Consider the following 13,526-nt stretch of genomic DNA (forward strand, 5'->3'; position numbering starts at 1 on the left):
TTAGACGTTACATTGTCTAATTTTAGGATCCGTTGATAGTTCAGCAGCTTCTTTAGCTTCTTTAACATGCTTTTCTAGTACAGCAGGGAACTCTTTATCCTCAACCCTGAAACAGGAAACATTCCTTACTAATAATAAAATTAATAACTTTAAAAATCATTAAAAACATTCCTAAGTTCGTTGATTGTTTATTGTTTGGTGCAAACTTGGACTTATAACTTTAAGTTATTCAAATTTATTTGGATTATTATTATTATTATTATTAACATTCAACCTACAGTCAAAGTATCATGTCCTGTAGGCTATGTTACGTTGAGCTCCAACCACTTACCCTTATTTATATGGGTTTTAATGGATCATATCTGACGGTAAATTTATTAGGGATTTAGTGCATTTTGCCAGCATATATACACACAAACCTATCAAATTTCTTTTTCAACAAAATAACAAATTTTACCGTTTAAAAATGTAACTGAATAACTTACAAAGAGAATCCTTGGACCTTGTACTTCTTGACCTTGAGGGGGTCTGTGATTTGTGATGGATTTTTTACGCTCAAATAAAACCAATCAGCTCCACCATAGTCAGGAGTTTTTTCATCCTTTTCCACCCTAGACAGGTAAATAGTCAGGGGCGTATACAGGGGCTCCCGCTTCCCATAGCTATTTACATTTTCCCCTTTGAAGTTTCCAGCAATTTATTCTAAAAGCTCCCCCCCCACCCCACCTAGATTAAATACTGTATAGTGAATTGTTTCTGTAAAACTAAATAATTTCTTTAAAAAATTGTTTTCTAAAATATTATGTTGTATGCCGAATACTTTGGTACAGTAAGAAGCAAAAAACTATGGAGTATGATGATGACATTTAAGCAATAATTAGGTGTATTTGATGTTGTTACAAAGCATATGGTTTTGTTATTAACTTCAAGGGGTGTATAAATTCTTCCCGGGGGGAGGGAGAAATCAAATACCCAAGGGGAAGGGAAGGGAAGGAAAAGAGGAAAGAAAAGAGAAGGAAAACGGGAAAGAAAAAGGGAAGGAAAAGGGGAAGGAAAAAGGGAAAGAAAAAAGGAAAGAAAAAGGGAAGGAAAAAGGAAGAAAAAGGGGAAGAAAAAGGAAAGGGTAACGAAGGGAGAAAGGGAAGGGCGGGAGGGGGAAGAGAGGGAAATAAATAGGAAGTGAAGGGGAAAGTAGGAAAGGGAATAGTTGGGAAGGGGGGAGGTTGGGAAGGGAAAGAGGAGGGAAAGCAAAATACATTTTACCAGCAAAGAAATTATTGTATTTTATAATAACAAGCTAAGTTACGAAAATGCAACTGCTGCTAATTAAAAAATGAATTAGTCATTATTTCTGAGTATTCATTAATTAAAAAATCTTACGTAAATTCCTCTGAATACATAGAATAGAAAAGTAGACCAAGAGCTGACCAAGCACAGATCACATATAAGAAGGATAACCTGAAAATATTTAATCTATTTAGTGTCTACTCATAAAAAAGTGAAAATTAAAATTGCTTGACGATAATTCATGCTTTATGGTTAACACAGATAAAAGTAATTTTTATTTGAAGTATAGTAGTTTAAAAAATGCCAGGAAAGAATTTAAAACTTTATTCCACATTGGTTTTACCTGTATTCCCTAAGCTAAGGTCACAAGCGACTTTACCTCTAAGGCTTGGTCTCAAATGTACATTGATCCAAGTGAACATTTTCCATATTTTCCCTCTCCCCACGTTTAAAGAGCAAAGTTAAACCTTTCAGTCAGTGGGGGGGGGGGGGATGAAGTTGGCAAGATACAAACATAATTTTACCTGTGGAATGTGGAAAACTGAAATTTACTGGATCCAAGAGTTTCTGGCTTCACCTTCTTTCGAACTAGGGCTTTTAAAAACTGAGAAGGCCATGGAATATAGGACATGGGGACTCCCTAAATAGTTATACTGGTACTAAAAAGTGCAGAAGGTTGTAAATTGTTTTTAAAAACGTTTAATAAAACTCCCATTAGTTAAAAACTGGAAGTATACTTTTATCTTTATCCTAAGAGAAAATGTTCACCTATGGACAAAATTTTTCAAAATTGGAAAAAGAAAGCAAACGTTTATAATTACCAATTTCAAAATTTGTAAAACTTTTTATATTTTAAAAGGCCCTTTCAAAAGTAAAAAGATCCCTCAAAAACGAACCAAAAAGATTATCAACCCAACTAGTGAGTTATAGTAGTAATAGTAATAGTAAGTCGATGAAAACTTAGAATTTGTGCAATCTTCATTCTTTGTTTTTGTTCAACTCAAACTTTCCGCCATGAAGATGATAAATTTCTTTCTTTTGTCTCTCTTTTATTTTGAGTCCAACACATTTGTTGTCTTCACTTGCGATTACTTACAAAAATTGTGTAAACAGACTTGGGGGCTCTTCTCAGGGTATCTCTGGTGGCAGAAGTACTAAAGCTAAAAAAAAACAAATATTAAACTTTCAAATAAATTTAAAAATGCAAAATATTTTGTAATTCATATAAAAATGGACATTCATTAAACATTGACCAAGAGATTGTCAAGGATTGTAGAGTGCGGGGAACACGGTAATAAATATTCAACCTTTGTCTTCCGCAACAACATTTTAACATGCTGGCAAACATCTGAAATTAGTTGCCAGCGATATTATTAAACATTGACCTGGAGATTGTCAAGGATTGTAGAGTGCGGGGGACACGGTAATAAATATTCAACCTTTGTCTTCCACAACAACATTTTAACATGCTGGCAAACATCTGAAATTAGTTGCCAGCGAGATCATAATGTTTTTATTCAAATAAAACATTGTTGAAGAGGAATCACAATTTAACCAATAAATTTTTTTTTTTTTTTAATTTCCATACTTCACTGAGGTCAAACACATAATTTTTATTGCATGAAACTCCTTAACATTCATGGTCTTCATTTCCGAAAATTGTGTTCTCTACTGCATTGACTGCATACAAAGATAGTATACTGAGGAAGGGAGCGGAGAACCCTAAAAAAAATTTTCAATCAGACAAATATCAAAAAGTTTCATAAAAAATACTAAAAACTTGAAATACCAAGAAATCTTATTAAAAAAAAGTTTTAAAACATAACAAAAATTAATATAAATTATAAACTGGTCCAAAAGTAAAATATTGTCTTAAACATCTGTAACCTGGTTTTCAGTTGGTTGTTCAGGAAGGGATGAGGTATGAATAACAAGAGTCTGGGATGGAGAGGGGATATCGTATTGTACAATAGTATCATCCACATCATACTCTTTCCGTTTACCATCTTCATGCACTCTTTTCATATGCTTTGTCAAGTGGTGAGAACGAGAAAAACCTTTTTGGCATACAGTACAAGAGTGCGGTTTTTCACCAGTATGTACCCGTTGATGTCTTTCTAATTGCTGTTTGACATAAAAAGATTTATCACATTTATTACAAGCGAACTTCTTAGTTCCTCCATGTTGCCGATTTTGGTGTGTCTTCAAGTGCGCCAGCCTTGTAAATGCATTGCCACAGGTGTTACATACGAAACTTTTCGTTCCTAGAAAGTTTGTCATATAAAAAATAAATTTTTTCAAACATTAATTAAATCTGATTGAATTAAATTTAAAAATTCAAAAAATACATTATTTAAACGACAAATTCCTAAATGTAAAGTCATGTGAGTTATGAGTCCTTGTTTCCTGGAAAACTTTTTCTCGCAGATATCACAAGAGAACTCCTTTTCGTCTTTATGAAAAATCTGATGGAGTTTTAATTCTTTTCCGGTCACAAATCCTTTATCACAATTTGTACAAAAATAGGAAAACTCTTTCAGATGCCTTTTCATATGAGTGTCTAGTGCGTTTTGTGAACCAAAATGTTTACAACATTCCTGCCAATCACATTTGAACATTGTCACGTGACATGATTTAACGTGTTTGGATAACGTAACCCTGCAAGGAAACGTTACGTCGCAATCTGTTTCAGGGCAGCCATGTTTCAACGCATTCCGATGAAGTTTCACCCCCTTTTTTTGTTTCTCTTGCACCAGTTCTTTAATCGGTTTTAGATAAGACTTTCTTAATGTAAAACATGGAGGACATATACTTCCTCCTAAAAGTTTCAATATTATAAACGAGAGTTTTTAGAATGTTATTTTATTTTTAGATATTTTTTCTAGGTTTTATCAGGTGTGGAGATATTTGCTAAAAGGAAACTTCTATTTTTTGCTTGGGTAAATTAAGGTACATAATATAAAGTTTAAATAAGGTCAGAAATATGAATTATGACATGAAAATGATGATTTATGTCACCACTAATCTATTACGTTATGTTTAATAAACTAAATAATTTTTATATTTAACTTTCCTTGGACTTGAAGTTTACAGTCCCTTGATCTATAAGAAAAGTTTGTGTTGTTTTGATGAATTAAAAGTTGTTTAATATCCAGTCCATCCTTAACATTCTTCTCATCCACACCATTACAGACTCTAACGTAAGATAAACAACGAATAAAAAATGTCAATATTAATAACAACAAAAAGAAAAATAACAATAACTACTAGCTTAAGGGCCCGGAGTTGTCCGCTGAATAATTTTCTTTGAAAAATACAAATTTTAGAATTTTTTTAGCCCCCATGGGGTTCTCTCAAAAAGGGAGCATATGAATAAATATTAAATAAAATGAAAATATGAAGATACAATAATTATTCGTTTATTTTCCTGATTCTTGCCTTGTCAAGATTTTGTGCATCCTCCATATTTTTGATAATCTTCACATCCGTTAGAATACCGTGAATATAGATATGGGCTTGAATATTCTCCGTGTCTGCAAAATAAATTAAATTAAATAAATTTAGAATTATATATCTGAACATGAGTCAGAAATTTCTTTAAGGAAAAAAAATAGCTAAGCTCGTTCCTAACTCACAGTTCCAACTCCATGAACGTTTCTAGGTCTCTCATTGGTCAAAGTTCGAAAATTCAGTTAATGGGTCAAATCAAATTAAATCCCGAATACCTGTGTCTACTTGACAAAGTATGGGTCAAATCAAATCAAATCCTGAATACCTGTGTATACTTGACAAAGTATGGGTCAAATAAAATTAAATCCCGAATACCTGTGTATACTTGACAAAGTATGGGCCAAATCAAATTAAATCCGAATATCTGTGTCTACTTGACAAATTATGGGCCAAATCAAATTAAATCCTGAAAACCTGTGTCTACTTGACAAATTATGGGCCAAATCAAATTAAATCTTGAATACCTGTGTCTACTTGACAAAGCATGGGTCAAATAAAATTAAATCCCGAATACATGTGTATACTTGACAAAGTATGGGCCAAATAAAATTAAATCCTGAATACCTGTGTATACTTGACAAAGTATGGGTCAAATAAAATTAAATCCTGAATACATGTATATACTTGACAAAGTATGGGCCAAATAAAATTAAATCCTGAATACCTGTGTATACTTGACAAAGTATGGGTCAAATCAAATCCTGAATACCTGTGTCAGCTTGACAAAGCATTTGTACTTTGAACCAAGGCATATGTTCCTTGAGAATCAGTAGCGTACTCAGGGGGGATACATCAACATGGAGGAAGTTCTTAAAATGAACCAGACAACTTCGAAACTCTTCAATTTTCATTTTTTTTCTGGAAATATAAATTCATAAATAGTTATCGTGCAATACGCACCACCAAGAAAACTTTTATTATTAATGAATGATATTTTTTTGAACTATCAATTTTTCTGCTTCTTCGGAATCTTCTAGAAAGATTCATGAGAGAAGAAAGTCATAGAGCCAAGGTTTCTCTGATCCTAGAATAAAAATAAACATTAAAAAAAAATAAAATAAGGGGGATACAAATATTATGCAATATGCATGTTTCTAAGAAAATATAATTTGAAATTAAACAAAAGTTGGATGAAATTTCTTTTCAAATCTTTTTTTTTTGTTAACAATAAATAATTTCCTACCTGAATACTTTTGAAGTGGCAGATCATAGTGAAGAGGAAACCTGGAGCTCCCGGATAATCTGGATTCAAACCCACTTACAGAGAATAAATTCTCACCTTAAAGGGATTAGCAGTATAATTAGAAAAGAACTACTTTTAATGAGTTACCTTAAACAAAAACTTTTCCTTAAAATATACAATGTATATCTTAAGGGGATTTTTTTTCTCATGTACATTTTACATGTGTCAACTTTTTCCTTTTCATTTGAATAAAGAACAAAAGCATTGAGCATTTAATATTGAATACAAATATTAAATCTTAAATTTGAACATGCGATTGAACATAAACATAAACATTAAATTGGACATGAACATGACCGTCATATACCTGTAATAAACTTTGGAATAAAGAGAACCCCAGCTTCGTAGCTCATTATCATACAGCTGTTCCCGGCTTTGTTCATACTTCCCCAGGCAGCCTTAGATAGGTTCGCTAAAACAATAAATATTATTTTTTTTGGAAGGGGGGGGGCGAAACTACTTAAAATCAAACTTAAATTTTTCACAATTTTTCTAAAAAGTTTTGGGTACGACGTTTAATTCAGCCATTTATAGATCAGATGTGAAGAGAAATATTAAATATTTTTAACCAGATGTGAGGAAAAAATATTAAATATTTCTAACCAGATGTGTGGAATAAATATTAAATATTTCTAACCAAATGTGAGAGAAATTATCAAATATTTCTAACCAGATGTGAGTAGAAAATATTAAAAATTTCTAACCAGATGTGAGTAGAGAATATTAAACATTTCTAACGATATGTGGAGAAAGAATTTATATTTCTAACCAGATGTGAGCAGAAAATATGCCATCTTCTCGTTATCTGAATCCAGTCGGGTATAGGTTTTTATGTGTGGCATAGCTCGAGTCCTGAACAAAATAAACTGAAATAATACTGAAGATGGTAAAAGGTAAAAGGCAGGCTTTTATTAAAAATGAAATTTGACATTTTGCTTACAATTCATCTATTTTTCTTTAAAAAATAAATAATATAAACTTTTTTCCGGGACTTAACGAAATTATAAGAAGTATTAGGCATCTTGTTTGACCCGTTTTTTTAACACTTAAGGTTAGTTGAATTTAGGGTGGATACACTCTACAAATTCTATTCTTTACAATTTTGCGTTATGAAATTTTGCAAAATGGTGACTCTGAAAAACGACTCAAAGCCATCGTTACTGATAAACGATTTGAAAATCGTTCAGGCTTAATTCTTCTGTCAGACTCAACATTTTACATTGAGCAAAATTATAGAGCACATGATTTCCTAGAGCTTTCTGAAAGTCCACCTGTCACTAGCAGCTGCTCTCCAGTTATACATATGATCTATTAACCAGGGTTGTTTACTGTGTGTCTGCTGTCTATAGGGGAGACAACCTCCGCCTAGAGGTCCGTCATACGAGGACATCACGTCATTATGTGAAGGATATATTAACTCCATCTAGAAACAACACTTGATCAAAAAATCATGAAAAAAAAGCTCCAGCAAACATAAAGAAGGTCCAAACTGAATTGCAGATTGACAATAATAATGAAAATGATAATAATAATAATATACCTGCCCAGAAGAGGGAAAGGCTCCCGAGGTTCCGTTGTAACAAGATAAACTTCTCCCCAGCTCATGTTCAAACCACTAACCAAATATGTGTCTTTAGAAACTTTTAAGTAATTTTAATCATTAAGTTATGGGACGTGAAAATTCTATGGTTTAGATTAAACTAATTACTTATAGATTTCGTTTTTACAATAATCAAGTTTATTATTTAAATTTTTTTAAAAATGACAAATTTAAAGTGGTTTAAAATTCACCTAGTTAGCTAGTGAAATTCAGATCCGATAAAAAAGTTAATATGTAAAAAAGTGCAATTTTTGTAAAATTTTAAAATGCGCGAAAAAATATTATGAAATCCTTAAACTTTCTTTTTTACTTTAAAATTGTAATTTTTCTGAAGACACATTCCTGGTCCGGAGAATTTCCCAAACTACCGATACTTGAGCACTGAACCTTTACTGGCCAACGTCGAGCCTCCTTAATTCATTTATTTAAAAATAATAATTCCTTTTTAAAATAATGTATTATTATTATTGTTTACCTCTGAAACATGCTGTTTAAGAATCTTTGATACTGCTCGGTGTCCCCACCTTAACATTTTCTTTAGATTTAATTTGTTAAGTGAAAATGTAAATAGTGGCGACTTGAGCCTAATACTTGATACTTAACAAGATTCTTTACCTATAAGATCCTTAAAATACTGAAAAAGATCCTTTTCCAAGTTAAAATTCTTTGATCTGTTGGCTAGGAGGGGAAGGGAGATTTTTCAGAAAATATATACACGGTTGAACTCAATATATTTTCATTTAACCTGTAGATATCTCCATCTCTGTGCGAGTTAGGAACAGACGCAACAAAGAAAACATTGATAGCAGACATATCACAGTTAGAGATAGCATCGATGAACTGATGGACAGCAGACACCTAGAACATATCACAGTTGGAGATAGCATCAATGAACTGATGGACAGCAGAAACCTAGAACATGTCACAGTTTGAGATAGCATCGATAAACTGATGGACAGCAGACACCTAGAACATATCACAGTTGGAGATAGCATTAATGAACTGATGGACAGCAGACACCTAGAACATATCACAGTTGGAGATAGCATCGATAAACTGATGGACAGCAGACACCTAGAACATATCACAGTTGGAGATAGCATTAATGAACTGATGACAGCAGACACCTAGAACATATCACAGTTGGAGATAGCATCGATAAACTGTTGGACAGCAGACACCTAGAACATATCACAGTTGGAGTTAGCATCGATGAACTGTTGGACAGCAGACATCTAGAACATATCACAAGTGGAGATAGCATCGATAAACCGATGGACAGCAGACACCTAGAACATATCACAAGTGGAGATAGCATCGATAAACTGATGGACAGCAGACACCTATAGTTCAATAAAGTCGTTTCAACCAAAAACTGTCAAGCATTATCTACATTTTTTTCTCTCCAAAAAATTAAATCATATTTACCCGCAAATAAACTGAAATCATTCGTGAATTTTAAAGTTATAAGAAATACTAATTAAAAAAAATAATCCCTGTTTTTTTAATTCAAGTAACTTACTTCATAGAATTTAAGGTATTTGATGAGAGATGACTTGAAGTTGGTCGGGGATTCTCCTTTAGACTCTGAGCTGTTCAACTTCATACACCTGGACAATTTAAAAAGTTAGAAAACAAACCGGTTTGCTCACTACTTTCTCTTTTTTTCCTTCAAAATAAATTTTTTTTCTTTTCTCGTATTTAACCTAATAATGCTAAATTATTGAAAGGATCCTAGAGTGGGTGGCTTGTTTTTTGACAGAAAAAGTTAATAGGCCCTCAGACTCAATGTGAGAAAAGTCACCAACTAAAGTCAATAACATCATAAAAAATAAAAATGCAAAATATGAAAGAAAACTAAAAAAATTGACTTACTAATATAACTAACCTAGGGCTAACCCAGACCCCCTGTGTTCTATTCTCCCAATCTGAACCCACAAGGTTGGCTGTGTGCACCACAACCCTCACACTCTCATCTTCATACACAAACACCATCATCTGGAAACATTTAATTTTAAATCTGTAGCGGTTTACTTTTGATGGCTTTTCCCATTTTATATTTACAGTACGCAATGTTTTTCTTTTTTTATATTAGACCACTTTATAAACCCGTTTAGATGCAGTCAGTCTTTACTACTTTATCTACTAGGATTGACTCATTGGTGACTGACCGACACCGCCAAAAATAAAACTTCAATAACAACTTGGTTTGGAAATAAATTTTTCTCTCTAAAAATCAAACTCAACTTAAAATTGTTTAACATTCTCATAATTCTACCAAGTGATCCCCAACAAAAGTTCAAGACAAATCGGTCAAGGGTATCATTCAAACAAACAAACAGAGATTACTACTTTATGCATATAAAAGATTGATTAACCCACCTTAAAGAAGTTTTTTAACTTATTTCATACACCTCAAGGGATGAAAGTTGAAAGTAAGTTTATTATTATTATTATTTTTATTTTCGTTTTCCTAAACTAAATTAAATTTTAAAAATTTCTTTAAAAGGATTAAATCTTTTACTAATACTATTTAAATATTTTATTTACAAACCTTAGTGTGGTGGGTTCCAAAGGGATATTTAGGTTTAACCCTGACAGCCCTGATATTTGCCTGTAAACTATTAGAACTTAAATCCGAGTTCTCCTTAAAAAATATTTTTTTTAACATTATAATTATAATTATTTACAACAATTAAATCAAAATTTTAAAAAAATCATCCAATATAAAGAAAATAATAATAACAGAAACTGACAGAAGAAGCGACCTAAACTGAAGCGTCAATTTCATATTTATTTTAAGAATTATTGTAAGGGAATTTTGTATTTTTAAACTAACATTTTTTAGTTTTATACCTCGCCATACAGTATCACCAAAGGTTTTTTGTCATTTTTTGTCGCTTCGTAATTCATCATCAACCAATCTAACTCGACCATGAAGTTTATCTAAAACAAAAAATTGTTTTAAATTAACCTGACATAAGCTAAAAGATTAGACCAGAGCCAGGAACTTTCCTATTGACGGCACTGACTAACCTCGGTTCTAAAAAACTCCAGATGTTTCAATTTCCTATCTCTCTTAAAGGGCCTTTAGGTGTAATTTCAATTGACGCTCCATTGATAGATTGATATGTCCGACAAAGAACGGTACACTTCAAACCTTTCTATGATTAAGGATTACTTATATAGCTGAAAGTTCAATGCCGGGAATCCACGACTGTACATCAGCACGTAGTGCACATTGTAACTTCGAGTCTTCCGAAACTTTAATTTCAGATATAAAATAAGGAAATCTATGTCATCATTGCTCGGAAAAAGGTTTAAAGGATTCCGAATTAATTCGGACATTCTACATTTGGCGGGTCACTTGAAATTACATTAACAATTCCCTTCAAATCTGCTTCAAAATCTGTTTGTCCACGTTTTGGCATTTTTTCAAACTTCATCCAATCTAATGTCAGGATTGGTAATAAGATAAGATAAGATAAAGTTTATTGCTAAAATAAATGTATCTGTATACAGATAGAGTTTACAATCACAAAATTGATGATTATATTAACAGTACAAGTATAAAGCAATTAGGTGGAAAATTGATTATTTTTTCCACCTAATTTTAGTAATAATAACAAAATATTTCAATTAAATAGATTTAAGGAGAACGATTAGAGATCAGGGTGCAAATTTATCATATGCAAAATAGTTTATACATTAATTCGAATAACTAGAGTTTAAAGTAATTTTCTGACATGTACACAACAAATATCAAAGCATATTAAAACATATCTCATTAGTTTTACATGAATAGCAATTCGGTTTATAACACATTGTCCTATAATTTTCAAAAAGAGAATTTAGTAGTCTATTTTTAAATATACTTAGAGAGTTGCTTCTTTTTAAGTCAAGAGGCAGGTTATTCCACATCTTAAGAAGAGAGCTTGATGGTAAATACTGTAATGAGCACATTTTGAGAATGTCAAGTTGATAGTTAAGAGATCTTTCAAAGGTTCCAAGCTTTTTAAAAATATTTTCAAAAGATGAAGGAAGAAGTTTATGTGTATATTTATACATAAATATAGCTTGGTTAAAGTCTACCAGATCATTAATCTTTAGAATCTTATACTTAAGGAAAAGAGGATCACTATGAGACGTGGCTTTTGAGTTATCAATTAATCGTATTGCTCGTTTCTGTAAACTGTGAATTTGTTTCATTTCTGAACATTTGTTACATCCCCAGGCTGAAATTCCATATTCAATAAATGATCGAAATAAAGAGTTGTAAATGGTTAGTTTAATATTACTAGGAAGAATATTTTTTACACTTGACAAAGCAAAAACTGCACTGGATGCTTTGTTTTTAACCGCCTTAAGATGATGGTTCCAGTTAAGATTTTCGTCTAAATGAACACCTACAAACTTAAAAGATTCATTTTTGCATCCAGTTCCTACTCTTTCTATATCTTTATTATCTATTTGAAGTTTAAGCGAGGTGATACTTACATCTTCTTTTTTATTTTTGAAGAGAATAAATTTGGTTTTAGACGCCTTCAAAGTCAGTTTGTTTGCTTTAAACCAATCTCCTATTTTAGAGAGCTCAAAATTTGCCAAATCATATAAGTCGTGTAAGCTTTTTGAAGAAAGTTGCAGTGTTGTATCATCGGCAAAAAGAATTGTAAAAAATTTGATGCTTTAGGAAGGTCATTAAAAAGAATTAGAAATAAAATTGGTCCTAATATCGACCCTTGTGGTACACCACAAGAGATTTCTTTAAGTGAAGAGTCAACACCCCTAATTGAAGTAAATTGTTTTCTTCCCTTTAAATAATTTTTGAACCATAAGTTAGAAGTCCCACGAAATCCATAAAGTTCAAGCTTGCTCAGTAGAATGTCAACATCACAGGTATCAAATTTCTTTACCTGAAGTGGTAATCTCTTAAGATTTCTTAAGACATAACTTCATTTCGTTCTCAACCAAAAGTTACCGACTAGGTTTGAATAAAGTAAATATTACCTGAAGACTAGACTTCAGTTTGCCTAGCCTAGGATGCATGAGATCTGTCAAGTAAACACTAAAACCAGGCATAGCAATGAAAAAACATATTTTAAACATATATAGATTGAGCTTAGGAGCAGTATGGTCTTGGTTTGATTTGATTTTAACGAAAAAGTTCATAAATATGTATAATGAATGTTATGAAAAAAACTCAATGCCTGATCATATCCTTGTGTGTAGCAGGATTATCTTTTATCTAAGAAAAACATTCCATATTTTATTTAATTCGAATAAATCGTAATCAGAAAACATAATATAATCCAAAAAAAGGAGTTTTCAATTTAAAGCATATGCGAACAAAATGACTTTCTGTGCTTCTTCGAAAACCCCCAGCTTCATCAAAAACGGGATTCATAACTATAATTTTTTTCAAAAATATCAAACTTTTTAAAAACAGATTTTCAGAATTGGGGGAAAAAATAATGTTTTCCTTTGTCAAGAAGAAGTTGAACGGCTTGGCAGCCTCTAGCTTCTGTTCAATCAAACAGAGAGGCCCTCCTTCCTTAGAGGATTCAGATTTTCCAGTTTGTTCAGAGTTTACTTGAGCTGACTCAGTCCTAGTCTCAGACAGGACAGTTTGTGCTGTTATAGCAGGGTCAACTTTTAATTCTTTTTTCCTCTGTGCCTCCGGAGATTTGGACCTTGATCTTTTCTTGGTTTGCTTTTTATGCTCCGCCCATAAGAAGAACTTTTCTATGTCTTCATAAACCTTAAGTTGTTCCTTAATATTTTCTATCCCTATCCCTGTATCCTTGTCCACTTTGTGATCTGGATACTGCTTCAACAAGTTATGTAAGTGTTGATGTTTGAATTCCTTAAAATGGTGCGGGTTCCTGA

The 13,526-nt window shown here is 32.1% G+C and overlaps 3 protein-coding genes across 4 annotated transcripts in view; all 3 read right to left on the minus strand.

Annotated features, from left to right (window-relative positions):
- LOC111703349 (uncharacterized) lies at positions 1 to 2,928 on the minus strand. Its single transcript, XM_023475250.1, has 6 exons — positions 2,673 to 2,928; positions 2,384 to 2,447; positions 1,812 to 1,927; positions 1,381 to 1,458; positions 486 to 611; positions 1 to 106 (listed from the first exon to the last, which is right to left on the minus strand). The coding sequence occupies exons 1-6, from the start codon at positions 2,765 to 2,767 to the stop codon at positions 1 to 3; spliced, it is 585 nt and encodes a 194-aa protein (XP_023331018.1). The 5' UTR covers positions 2,768 to 2,928.
- On the minus strand, positions 2,767 to 5,658 carry LOC111703360 (zinc finger protein 615-like). 2 transcript variants are annotated; one of them, XM_023475276.1, is made up of 6 exons: positions 5,507 to 5,658; positions 4,715 to 4,820; positions 4,361 to 4,482; positions 3,656 to 4,105; positions 3,175 to 3,551; positions 2,767 to 3,009 (listed from the first exon to the last, which is right to left on the minus strand). In XM_023475276.1, exons 1-6 carry the CDS (start codon positions 5,646 to 5,648, stop codon positions 2,956 to 2,958), a joined length of 1,251 nt encoding a protein of 416 aa, XP_023331044.1. In that variant the 5' UTR covers positions 5,649 to 5,658; the 3' UTR covers positions 2,767 to 2,955. The 2 variants fall into 2 exon arrangements, with proteins under 2 accessions (XP_023331044.1, XP_023331045.1); XM_023475277.1 differs by having other exon boundaries at positions 4,726 to 4,820; positions 5,507 to 5,597.
- Positions 5,648 to 13,526, minus strand: part of LOC111703356 (probable tyrosyl-DNA phosphodiesterase) — an 8,086-nt gene continuing 207 nt past the window's right edge. Inside the window, exons 2-17 of the mRNA XM_023475268.1 lie at positions 13,120 to 13,522; positions 12,848 to 12,885; positions 12,648 to 12,705; positions 10,497 to 10,586; positions 10,195 to 10,287; positions 9,529 to 9,638; positions 9,163 to 9,250; positions 8,386 to 8,498; positions 8,116 to 8,164; positions 7,983 to 8,051; positions 7,581 to 7,655; positions 7,312 to 7,463; positions 6,810 to 6,892; positions 6,348 to 6,452; positions 5,981 to 6,076; positions 5,648 to 5,821 (exon numbers count right to left, since the gene is read on the minus strand). Coding sequence (XP_023331036.1) covers positions 5,781 to 5,821; positions 5,981 to 6,076; positions 6,348 to 6,452; positions 6,810 to 6,892; positions 7,312 to 7,463; positions 7,581 to 7,655; positions 7,983 to 8,051; positions 8,116 to 8,164; positions 8,386 to 8,498; positions 9,163 to 9,250; positions 9,529 to 9,638; positions 10,195 to 10,287; positions 10,497 to 10,586; positions 12,648 to 12,705; positions 12,848 to 12,885; positions 13,120 to 13,522 — 1,663 coding nt within the window. The 3' untranslated portion in view covers positions 5,648 to 5,780. The remainder of the gene's footprint in view (positions 5,822 to 5,980; positions 6,077 to 6,347; positions 6,453 to 6,809; positions 6,893 to 7,311; positions 7,464 to 7,580; positions 7,656 to 7,982; positions 8,052 to 8,115; positions 8,165 to 8,385; positions 8,499 to 9,162; positions 9,251 to 9,528; positions 9,639 to 10,194; positions 10,288 to 10,496; positions 10,587 to 12,647; positions 12,706 to 12,847; positions 12,886 to 13,119; positions 13,523 to 13,526) is intronic.

The sequence above is a fragment of the Eurytemora carolleeae genome, unplaced genomic scaffold, assembly GCF_000591075.1.
Source record: "Eurytemora carolleeae unplaced genomic scaffold, Eaff_2.0 scaffold549, whole genome shotgun sequence".
Taxonomy (NCBI): domain Eukaryota; kingdom Metazoa; phylum Arthropoda; class Copepoda; order Calanoida; family Temoridae; genus Eurytemora; species Eurytemora carolleeae.